This window comes from Sycon ciliatum, chromosome 5 (assembly GCF_964019385.1).
Source record: "Sycon ciliatum chromosome 5, ocSycCili1.1, whole genome shotgun sequence".
Classification (NCBI taxonomy): domain Eukaryota; kingdom Metazoa; phylum Porifera; class Calcarea; order Leucosolenida; family Sycettidae; genus Sycon; species Sycon ciliatum.
This window is the reverse complement of record NC_088647.1, coordinates 16261753-16274252: the sequence shown is the minus strand read 5'-3', so window position 1 is coordinate 16274252 and position 12500 is coordinate 16261753. Positions and strand designations below refer to the sequence as shown.

General features: G+C 47.2%; 1 protein-coding gene across 1 annotated transcript in view; it reads left to right on the top strand.

Moving 5' to 3' along the window:
* LOC135817826 (AP-5 complex subunit zeta-1-like) overlaps positions 1-12500 on the top strand; it is a 31134-nt gene that overhangs the window by 9976 nt on the left and 8658 nt on the right. Inside the window, exons 12-22 of the mRNA XM_065331104.1 lie at positions 135-237; positions 860-943; positions 1464-1533; positions 2062-2209; positions 2608-2694; positions 3108-3230; positions 3781-3916; positions 4470-4547; positions 5520-5579; positions 10063-10110; positions 10956-11027. Of these exons, the coding sequence (XP_065187176.1) occupies positions 135-237; positions 860-943; positions 1464-1533; positions 2062-2209; positions 2608-2694; positions 3108-3230; positions 3781-3916; positions 4470-4547; positions 5520-5579; positions 10063-10110; positions 10956-11027 (1009 nt within the window). The remainder of the gene's footprint in view (positions 1-134; positions 238-859; positions 944-1463; positions 1534-2061; positions 2210-2607; positions 2695-3107; positions 3231-3780; positions 3917-4469; positions 4548-5519; positions 5580-10062; positions 10111-10955; positions 11028-12500) is intronic.

The following is a 12500-nucleotide window of genomic DNA, read 5'->3' as shown; positions in this document are numbered from 1 at the left end:
GCTATAACACACGGATCTGTATGTCCATTGGAGGAGCGTGCACGTTATTGAAGTGGCAACTTCAACACTATTGAAACCAGTTTTCTCTATCTGCAAGACCATCTTACGCTCTGTGTTCTTTCTCTGACCTGCAGACCGTCTGTAGCTTTCAGCACAGTGGCGTTCTGTGTGCAACAGCGCGAGCCTCTCTTCAATAACACCGTGATCCTCAGTCGCTTCTTCCCCAACCTACTCAAGGTACAGTGACTATAGTGCGTTTCAAAAGTCCAGACCTCTGGCTTCAAAAACCGTTAGGCCAGCATCTATACCACATAAAATCTGTGATCACTTTGTGCATAAAATTTTCGAAATTGGGCGTCTGTTATCCAATCGCTTAGAAATTTATATGAGAAAAATTGCGTGAGCTGCCTGAGCAATATTCCGAAGAAATTTCTCAAAAAGCTCAAACCAAATTTGAATTATTCAAAAACGTCTAGAGGTCTATACTTTTCAAACGCACTATAGTGTAGAGTGTGGCTGGTGTTAGTTGTGTGGTGTGAGATGTAGTGGATGTGTTGCTCTACGGTGTATGCTGCTGCAGCCTGGGTAGTGGGTGCAGAGGAGATTGTTATAATTCCAGAGCCCAATTCACATGCACGTGCACGTGCGTGTGTGCGTATGTGTGCGCGCGCACACGTATGTGTGTGTGTGTGTGTGTGTGTGTGTGTGTGTGTGCGCACACGCTCTCTCTCTCTCTCTCTCTCTCTCTCTCTCTCTCTCTCTCTCTCTCTCTCTCTCTCTCTCTCTCTCTCTCTCTCTCTTTACTGCCAATGTCTACGCTAACTTTGTGTGTGCCTGCTTGTGTGTGTGTTTTTTCTAGATCCTTGCCTGGTCACCGCGATCCTACCTGACGGAGTTTGCTCAGCTTGTTCCGTTCCTCGTGCAGCCACGCACTGTGCTTGAGGTATGGTGTGTTCTCTGTATGCGTGTACATCCACTGCCTATCTACTTCATTAGGGTTTAATGTTGTCAGTACATGTACTATATGAAATACCAGTACATGTATCACTTAATGTAGATCTACAGTGCTTCTCAATGAAATCCAGTCCTGTCACTCCAGTTTGCACCTTGCACCTCGTAGTCCAGTGTTCGCATGTCGAGTGCTGCGCAACGCCCGGCATGTACTTGAGTGACACGACTGGATTTCATTGAGCAACACTGTACATCTTTGGCTAGCTTGTTGCCATCGACAGTTCAACACCCACGGATATGGCAGTAAGCCGTTTGGGGAAGTCTTGTGTTATACGGCTCAGAGATATTTTCTTCTGATTGGTGTGCTTGTGATTGTCTGTTGTGTTGATAGCGTCGATGTTGCTCTATTTGCTGCATGTGCTCTGGTTGATGGTGTTCATGTTAAATTGTTAGTGTTTCGTACTGTGCAATGCTGCTGCTGCTGCTGCTGCTGCTGCTGCGTGTACATGTAGGTGCTCCATTCTCTGCTGGACTTGCCTTGCCTGTCGGCCGGTCTGGAGGTGGCCCGCTTTGTCAGTCAGCGTAAGTAACGTTAGTTGAAATGATGTAGTTTAGCGTATACTGATGCCCACGTTCATCCCCTGTAAACGCTAGCGTCGATGTGACGTAAATCTTTACCGGGGTACCCGAATCTGCTGGGATTTGTCTTGCGCATTCGCGTTTAAAAATCTCTTTTTTGACAAATAAGAATGTTGTGACGTGGACAGTGAAGTGCACCTGGGTAGATGTACTAGTACTTGTCGTGTGCACCGGGTGTGACATACACAGTCGCTTGCTGTATGCTAGTACAGTGCTGTCGGGCGCCGAAGAACGGAGCGTCGAAGAACGACCAGGCTAGAATTCCACCAAGCACGGCATACCAATGTACACACAGTGACTCAACTGTGCATAGACTGTAGTACATGAAAATAAGAACGGTCTATGCTAGGAGGCTGTCCCCCCTTCCCCCAGTTCTTTGGCGACCGACAGTACTGACGTGTATGGGCAGATCTCGTCGACATTCAATCATGTTTATGGTTATTGTATGCTCTTCGTTCTTGCCATGTCCAGTGGGTGGCAGTGAAGCAGATGCGAAGAAAGTGTTCAGTGCCTTGCCACAACAGCAGAAGGCTGTTGCAGCGTACTTCAACCCAGTGCACCGGCCACTGTTCAGCTTCTTACTCAGGCCAGAGGGAGGAAAGGGTGACACAATCAGCAGGTATGCATGTACAGGACTATAAGCTCTGCTCAGTGCCGCTGCTGTGCTGCTGCTGGTTCTGCTGCTGCTGCTGCTGCTGCTGCTGCTCTCTCTCTCTCTCTCTCTCTCTCTCCCTCCCTCTCTCTCTCTCTCTCTCTCTCTCTCTCTCTCCCTCTCTCTCTCTCTCTCTCACACACACACACACACACACACACACACACACACACACACACACACACTCACTCTCACTCACTCACTCCGGCATAATAACCATACCGGGTTTGTGGGTTTCCCGCACTTTTACTTCTTGTTTTGTGATACGGAGGTGATATCATGACTGGCTGTGTGTATTTGTGTGTGTGTGTGTGTGTGTACGTGTGTGTGTGTGTGTATGTGTGTGTGTGTTGTTTGAATGGCAGGATGCCGATGTTATACACACTACTCAGTGATCTGGCAGTGCTGCCACGCATCCAGATTTGTGCGCAGATGACACCGCTTCTTGTCGAGTAAGTTCGCCCCATCTGATCATGATTTTTTGTATTTTGTAGCATCAGGAGTCGGCAGCGCTGGCCAGTGAAATGTGTGACCAAGCACACGAAGGTGAATGTTCCAGGCAACCAGCATGAGCTGTGTGGATCAGTCACTTTTAGGTCCTGCCCACTTGTACGACTCTGGCATATCTTTTGAGACATGCAGCAAAACTGTGTGCATGTTTTACCCCAGATAAAGTCTTGATATTCTTTCTCTCTCTCTCTCTCTCACTCTCTCTCACTCGCGCTCTCACTCACGCTCTCTCTCTCTCTCACGCTCTCACTCACGCTCTCCTCTTACGCTCTCTCTCTCTCTCTCTCTCTCTCTCTCTCTCTCTCTCTCTCTCTCTCTCACGCGCGCACACACACGCCACTCTCTTCATTTACAGGCTTGCACTGAAGACGGTGCTAGTTCAACACAACGCACAGATGCTGTCGCAGATTCTGCCACTGATGTCTGAGCGAATTAGCCAGCTATACGGCATAGATTCCTTCCAACAGCAAATCAGAAAGTAAGTCAATTCCACTACGACTGGCTGTTTCTTATCCTGTACACCCATACCAGTGTTGCGGAGGGCTTTTTCCGTCAGGCACTTTTACGTGTTGGGTCCTGATCTTCCTCAGCCTACTCAAACTCAACTGATGAGGGGTGAATTCCCCGAAACACTGTGTATTGAGCAGGGAGTGGTGCTTTCTTGCAGGTTTGCCGAGTCGAAGGTTCGATGGACTTCTCGTGTGCTCTGGATGGTAGTCGTGAGTCAGTCAAGTGTCAAGTCGGCGGAATAGCGCGAGCTCCAGTGTGGGGAGCAAGCCCTTTCTTAGGGTCCTGGTTTTCTGTAGAGATGGCGACTTGTATGCACTGTTTGCACTGGACATGCTTTGCCTCTGGTCACGCATCTTCACTGCTTTACATCTCTCTGGGTCTGTGTATGTGTGCGTGCGTGCGTGTGTGTGTGTGTGTGTGTGTGTGTGTGTGTGTGTGTGTGTGTGTGTGTGTGTGTGTGTGTGTGTGTGTGTGTGTGTGTGTGTGTGTGTGTGTGTGTGCCCCTGTCCTACCCGTAGGGTACTGGCAAACCAGCTGTTGTCCTTCTTCAAAGTTCATCCTCAGTTGCTGTTTGATCACATGGCAGACATTATTGAGTTTCTGTCAGCCCTGCGCAACATTAGCAGAGCAGGCGAGGAGTACTTCTCCCACATGGTGAGTAGTTCAGCTGCCAGTAGAACCCATTTGCCTTTGGGCCAGCTGATGCTAGTGTTGCGCTAGTGCATGCACGTGTGTGTTCTTGTGTGTGTCTATGTGTGTATGTGTGTGCGTCTGTGTGTACCGTATACAGTAGCACACAGCGCATCATATCATAACAAATTATGGCAAGGTGCCTCATACATCAGGGCAGGTACCATTTACCTGAGCTAATCCAACGCACCTACGCATGCATGGCCTATAGCAAGCTCAACAACAGGTCAAAGTGGTCAGTGCGGGTACTGACTGGCCGGCACAGCAGACCCTTACCACGCACATGGTCCAGCGGAAGAAAATCAATTCCTCTCTACGCGGAGTTTCTTGTTGCTACGAAATCATCAGAAGGCTGGAGTGGACTGATTTTCTTCCACTGGTCCCTGTGAGTGTGGCCTTTGCACACACACACACACACACACACCCTCTATGTATCTGTGTATGCAACTATGTGTGCTTTGCTTGCGGTGCTATTTTAAAACAAAAATCCGTTGCATTCCTGTCGTGATGTTGACAGGTATGGGTGGTTGGAGAGTACTCATCACCAATCCATGACTCTCGCTTTACCATCGAAATCATCACCAAACTCCACGATGTAAGTTCTTTTAATATTTGCAATTTTGCAGCTCTCTCTCCCTCTCTCTCTCTCACTCACTTTCTCTCTCTCTCTCTCTCATCTATCTATCTATCTATCTATCTTCGCTCCTGCTCTTGTAGCAGTTGAGCACTCTTGCGTGGGGTAGTGCCTTTGCTGTTTGCGTTATGCAGAGCTCACTGACTTGTCAGTTTGAGCACTCTGGCAAGGTACGTTCGGGCCTGATTGGAAATTTTTATTTCCATTGCTATCAGGTTCGGCCTCATTTCCTCTGTGCTGCGCTGATGAGTTCAAAAAGAACGAAACAGCATGCTGTCCGCAGATTGAGTATCTATCTATCTATCTATCTTTCTCATCCATGCTCCAAGTTCTGCTGCATCTCTTTTTGCATGTACATTGCACAGCTAAGCAAGGCTTCCTTGTCACCAGTATTCTGTACATGTGTTGTCCACGCGCGACCCATGTGCTGTCCATGGGCGGTAGTACATGTGCATCCGCTTGTGTGTGTGTGTGGGGGGGGGGGGGGGGTGTGCATGTGTGTGTGTGCGTGTGTGTGTGTCTGTGTCTGTGTGTCTGTGTATGTGTGTGTGTATGGGGGGGGGGGGGGTCTGTGTAGCGGGAGGGGGCAGATGGTAGTGAGTGGCACGCAATCACTTTATTTACACGTGAAGAGCTGAAAGGCATTTACTAGATGAAGTGGACTGCACAGATAGGTCTAAGTCCAGGAGCTTTAGAATCAGGATGTGGACTCTCACAGTTGTTGTTTTGTGTTCAGGATATGCTGCTCTGAATTCGTAACTTGACCCCCTGATAGTCGTGATTTTGTTGGTAGTAACTTGGTTTGCAATGTATTTGTGCTTGTCCTGTACTTACACGTATGTGTGCATGTACATGTGTGCACATACGCACGTGTGTGTGTGTGTGTGTGTGTGTGTGTGTGTGTGTGTGTGCGCGCGCGGTTTTCAACCCTAGGTCCTGGAGTCAATGGCCTATGAAGCAATTTCAGCATTCCAAGCATCTAGATCCAAACCGGTGAGTTGAGAATGCACATACTGTACTATACAGTCAACTGTGCGTATAACGACACTCGGCGGCATCAGAAAAGCGTCCTTATTCGCGAAGTGTCGTTATAGCCGAAGTCCCATTATATGTATTACTGTTGGATGTGACTTTGCTCTGGGCATAGAAATTCTGTCGTTATTCGCGAATTGTCGTTATATCCGCAGTCGTTATTAGCGAAGTTGACTGTATGCCCAATGCCGTAGACAGCAAGCTGTTTCGGCCGTAACGGCCTCATCAGTACTATACAGCCACGAGCTTTAAGTTGGCCGAGCTATCAGCCATGGTGCGAAGGAGGCACCACAGACATTAAGGTAGCTCGTCGCTCCAGCGCCAGAGTGCTCTAACTACGAAAAGTAGCGGGCAATGCAGGACTGTACTACTTGTATATGCTGTACCTTTGTTCAGGCTTTGTCCCAGGCTTTACCCCGGGTTTTACCCCGGGTTTTACCCCAGGCTTTACCCCATGATCATGCTGAGAGGTTTAGTGTACAAAAGTGTGCCTTACATTCGGTAATACCGTGCTGTAAAATGGCTAATTTTGGCGGTGGTGAGATTTTAGCGAATTCAGCTAAGGGGCCATCCGTAATTATCGATCTTTTACACGTACACGAAACGAAAAAGTTTCGCTTATGGGTGGGTGGGTCAAGGAGAGTTTCGTTTTGAAATAATTATAATTATTGATAGCGTGAACATTGATCCATGCTCACTGTCAAGTCAATCTATTTTACGTTCAGCGGGGTGGGAGGGTGGAGGAGGGTTGTAACTAAACTTTTTCGTTCCGTGAAAATTATCGATGATGCCGGATGGCCCCATAAAGGGGTGCATTCGCTAGTTTAGACTAGTCTATCGAAAGTTTGCGTTCTGCCTAGCATAATCATCACGATATGGATGTACTTTTTCTATCCTGTGAAACGCTGATCGCTAGGGCGAGGCCAAAGAAAAATCGAGGTTCCCGGGCCCGCGCGCACCAGAATCGAGCCGAAGTCAATTTTTTTGAACAGTGCGTGTTCCAGTACAGTGCTGATATCGTGTGAATAAATAATGGGAGGGAGTCACGCAAACCCGGGCTTGTACGACTGATGTACCACTTGTGCTCATAGAGCTTGTAGCACTGGTGCTGTTTGCATGCACAGATGTAGCCAGAAGATCTACATGTACGCTGTAGGGCCGTTGCTGGCCAAAATTAAAGTGTACGGGTATAAAACCGTGTGAATTTTCATTTAAAAAAATAATAATTATCCGAAACTACATGAAGGGCTCCCACTCAAAACGAAATAAATCCATTTTGTGGAAATTTCAGGAAGTGCCTTTTTCATTTTTTCTTTTTCGGTCTGCACTGCAGCATCAGTGAGACTTTTATCGCGCTTTGCAGAAGACTGTGACACAAACTTCAGGCATTATTTCGACTGGGATGCATCGCGTTTCGACCCGTAAAACCGACACGCAGACATCCGTGGGGTGGAAACTAATTTTTTCGTGACAAAAAAACACGCAAAAGCTCCGGTTTGGTCTTTATCGCGTTTTGAATTGGAGCCCTTCACATGTACTGTAAAAAAATTCAGCACGCAATGCATCCATGGAAAGTAAAAAGTATTTGAAGTAAAAAATTAAAAATTCGCCCGCCCTCTCCAATTCCACATGGAATTAACCGCTTCACATGATGGTGAAAGTGCGAATGCAGGCTTCCCGGGAATCATTGGCCGCAAAATATGTCGGCAACGTCGACGACAATGTTGCCGTGGAAACGGAAAATAAATGAAAGAATATAATTATTGTGTATTAGCATGTGGCCTCTAATTTCTTGTATCAGAAACAATATCATGGTTGCTATGGAAACTAAGGAAGAGAAATCCACAACACACACACAACTCATCGGACTGCTTCATACATGTATGGATTACATCCTGAAAACCCTTGTACTCAAACGAGTTGAAGAATGCACACGATGGTCGCTTCTCGCGCACTGCGCGCTGAAGTTCCACTAAGATCTCGTGGACAGTTTTGCCTGGATACGTCTAGCCTTTCTGGTCCCTGACCTCCAATACGAGTCGCTGGATTAGCCAAACCAGCTCAATATCACCAACCTCCCAATTGGATAAGTATCAATTCGACCTTTCCGCCACTCATCCCATATAGTTACAGCCCATTTCATCTTTCTCCTGGTGTTCAGACGCTTCGGCCTCATCCGAAACTTCGCTGTCCGTGACCCTGACAAATCGGGACAATGTGAGACCAAGGTCACAGGTGGAGTACTCACACTCAGTTTTAGAGCTTGCAGTTGCGGGTGGCTCGTCCATATCGGCGCCTAGTATCTCTTCCGCGTCAGCCAACATGCTTTGTTCCTCCACCATGGAGCCACAGAGGTCATCGAAAGATGAATCGGTCTGCCAGTGGAAATAATGGCTGGAAAGCTGAGCAAGAGCTCCTCGTGTGCTGATGCAGTCAAGCATCAGTCGGCCGCTAGACACTGGCAGTAGCTTTCTTCTCGAGCTAAACTGGCAAAGCCTGCACGGTCACGTCCACAGAATAACTAGTAGTAAATTAAAGGAACAAACTGCGAATGCTACATCAGCACATGGTGGCGGGTGAAGTGAAGCTGAAGCTGTGAAAGCAAAGCGTTGTCTTCTTGGTCCAGAAGGCGGGAGAATCATGTCAGGTTGAACGATTAGGCGCTATATTGCATACGTAGCGCTAACTATACTGAAAACTGTGTGACATGCAAGGCGGACTGAATCGTGATGGATGACCCTGACTAACCAGTCTATAGACCATGTAGAATACTCTAATTTCAGAAATTTTAGGTGCTCAATATGTTCGATGTGAGGGCAAAAGGCCAGGTAAGGTGAACAGAAAATTTAGGTGCAGAGAAGCAGTTCGCTATTGGATTCTGTGTGTTAGTACTTGTATTTGTTAGGTGTATTGAACTTTTAGGTGTGAAACAGACGCACCGAAAGTACCGAAAATAAAATTACACCGAAAAATTGTGAAATCACAGTATTGCACGGATTGGTCCCCGAGAGAATATTTTCCACAATCCCCGCACCGTGGGCGTAACGAAAAATGTTCTCCTCGGATCTGCGCACTATTCTATGCCTAGAGGCGATGAAAGCATTCCTCTGCTGTAATTCTAGCACATGTACAGTATAACCTCTTTAGGATGAACAGTTCAACACTACTTTTTGTAAGGGCGCGTTTGGTTGGTACGACCTAGAACAGGATTCACCAGAACAGCGCATTTGGTTGGGACTGCACCTGTTCTGGGTATAGTAGGCCAGAACATGTTCTGCTTGCTCCGGCCTCGAGGCCGGAGCAGACCGAGCAGTTTCACTTTGTTCACAGTGAAACCTGGCGGGAACATCGATTTTGGTCCCAAATGATCACGTGCATACGCTTTTGGGTTGGATTCGTAGTACTGTACCATACAAAGTGACCATGGTGACCCATACACATTTTGAAGAATGCACCAAGTTTGGCACATTTTTCACCAAAATGTGCTCTGTTTCTGGAGTACTGTTTGTTTGGCATGAGGCTGCTCCATGTGCACCAGCTGTTCGATCCTGTTCTAGATCGCACCAACCAAACGCACCCTAAAGGACCGATAGTATTTGTTTGCAATAACGGGAGTTCTTCTAATCCATACTTTGTGCCCAGTGGGTACACAATGATTTATCCAATAGAATAATAAGAACTCAGCTGGTGAGCCAAGGAAAAATATTTGTAACATGGAAATTGTGGGCACAAGTTATGCGATCGAGTCCACCAACTAAACCAGATTTAGAACAGTACTCTTTGTCAGTTTTGTGCTAGATTGTGCACGTCTGACTGTTCTAAATCTGGTTTAGTTGGTGGACTCGATCGCATAACTTGTGCCCACAATTTCCATGTTACAAAATTATGATACTAGTTTTTCTAAAAGTTCTTCAAAAAGTGAAAATTTGTTTTCTCAGTGTTCTTTGTAACGAAGCTTCACTGTAGTGCACTGAAAACGGTGTACAGTCAGACCTCACTTAACCGCACACATCCGTCTTCCACAAAAAAATATCCGGATAGGCGAGGGAACCGGATAATCGAACACACATACTGTACGTATGCATGGCGTATGCTGTAAATCGGTGACTAGCGATTTTCTCCCGGTTGGCGAGGATCCGGATAAAAGAGGCCCACTGGAGCAGCGCGGTCTGACCGTAGCTGTACTGTTAGTGTACTGTCGTGGACATGGAAATCCGGTCGCACATCTGGCGGCCCCAGGGCGCTGGCCATGCAGCCGTGGATAAGCGCTGGTCGCATCGGATCAACACTGCACCCAGCGTTCCGTACGCGCGCTGAGGGCGCCGGCCCCGGTCAATCGACTGGATTTCCATGTCCACGACAGTAGCACTGTACATGTACATGTACACAGTCTTCACCGTGTGTGTGTCACTTTCACCCTGCTTTGTTGTGTGCTGTTGTGCAGGTGGCTAGTGCTAGACTGCTCTGTGTGCTGATGACGGCTCTTGCTAAGGTATGGCCGGGGTGGCACTCTGCATGACGAATGGAAGGAGAGAAAAAAAACAGGCAGTTCCATTACTGCATGGGGCTCTACAATTGAGTTTTGGCTGGGGAAGGAAAGTTGTACGATTCCCCTTGTGATGAAGTTGGATGATGTCCGGGTCCTGCCCCAGCCTTCCTACCCAGTGGGACTACATGTATCACAGCGGCCCTAAACTACTCCTCATTGAACCCTCTGCCAAGCAACTGCAAGTCCAGGGGATGGACTAGAGTTTGGTGTTTGCCATAAATTCAGCAAAGACTGCTGTACGCGAGGATGTAAAGGAATCAAGTAGACAGTTGAACACTGTAAAATATCTACGACTAAAACACTGAAACCCGTTTTTCATCCTCTTATTATTGTTTGAACTAGCCCTGCCTTTCAGTATTGAGCACTCTATTCGACAGCCTGGAACCTCTCTGTTTTAATATCTACTACTTGGAGTCATGTTGCTGGTGTGAATGAGGTTGACCAAAGAGCGCATGTGGTTGAGGTGGAATTACTTCATTACTTGAACAGTATCATTATGTAGTGCACATCACTGGATCACCAGCTCCTTGTGAACAATCTGCAGTGTGCTTTTTCTGATCTTGTTGCCACGATTAGAGACTAAAGAGGAGTCCGTCTTCTGTACGCCTGTATGTGTGCGTGTGCATGTGTGTGTGTGTGTGTGTGTGTGTTCACGTGTGTGTGTGTATGTGTGTGTGTGTGTGTGTGTGTGTGCATGTGCACGTGTGTGTGTGTGTTCACATGTGTGTGTGTGTGTGTGTTCACGTGTGTGTATGTGTCATACCTCTCATCCTCTCCTCTGCTCGTAGATTGCGTCGCGCTGTCAGGACCTGATCCCCCGTGTTCTGCTGTGCCTGACCAAGATTGTCAAGCAATACGCTGTGAGTACACACCTAACAACACACAAGCCACAAGTTATACCCACTGCATGGTGGGGGGGGGGGGGCACATTAGAGCACGCACTTCCTCGGCAAACTAGAACCTAGCAGCACATTTTCTGCTGAAAGAGCCAAGTTAAATACAGGAGGGTGTACGATGGAGGGGTAGGGAAAGGGGGGGGGGGGGGGAGGGCACATAGGTGGCTGGGGGCAAGCTCTCTAAAGAACTACATTTGTAGAATCTGAATGTAATAAATAATAGTAGTAACTCACTCGGTCACTAAACACTACAAAGCAAACGCTCTCTTCTGGACTAACCAAGTTCTGGGGGGGGGGGGGGGGGACCCTTCCTCGTTGTTGGCCAGCTTCGTCTGTTCATAATACTGCAATGTAGGGACTCTTGTTCGGCTCCCTGCTGTAGTTGGGGTACGGTATCACTGTAAGAGTTAGATTAAGGGTGTGTAGTTAGATGGCGAAAGAAAAGTGTTCCTTTTAAAGGTGTATACTATACAGTAAAATCTGGTGTAAGCGACCACCCCACAGTGCAAGGAAAAGCGGTCGTTAACCCTTTACCATCCGTGCGTACTTGAATCGATACACTAAAACATTCGTAACTCGATCGATTCTTGTCGGAATGTAAAGAACTAAATATCTAGGAAGAAGCCGAAGAACCCAGCTTTCCATTGCATCAATCGGTAAAGAGCTGTGATGTCGCATTCCAATGATATTTTACTCGACATTTCAGCTACGACAAAAGTCGAATTTCTTTCCGAGTGACTGACCTTGAGCGGGGATTTTCCCCTCTCCTGACGTGCTGAGTCACTTTGGCATGCTTTGAGCGCGTGGGCAGCATGAAAAGGAACTCAAGCAAAAAAAAATTGGAATGTTTACGATGAAGGAGCGAGAAATGGCTGGCGAGGAGAGAATTTCCTCGTATATCCAGCGATGGGGTGTATTTGAAGCTCCCTGGCGCTTGATATGTGGTCTTGGTAGTGTCCTGTTTGAGCTCAATGTACGCAGCTCGTGGAGAGCTTTCCAGAATGCCCAAGATTGTGAAAAATGGTTGATTAGAACCGAAGATATTCTCAGAATGAGGTGAGAATTATTGCATTTGGGACTGCCGGGGAATTTTGGTCGGATGGTAAAGGGTTAAAGTCAGGTGGTCTTTAGAACCAGGTCCCACAGTGTCTGTGTAGAACTGTCCGTGCATGGAAAAACGGTCGTTAGGAGCAGGTGGTCGCTAAAACGAGAGGTCGCTTACACCAGGTTTTACTGTACAGTCTGTATCGGCTATAGAGTGACCGGATAAAAGAATATATCGGCTACAGTGATATTGGTACGAAATATCAAAAGCAAAAACGTATTTTATCCAGTAAAAATATCACTACAACCAATATTATCGGATGTAATGATATATCGGATATTATGATGGCAGCGAAGAATCAAAACATGCATAACACACTATATTATTATCGG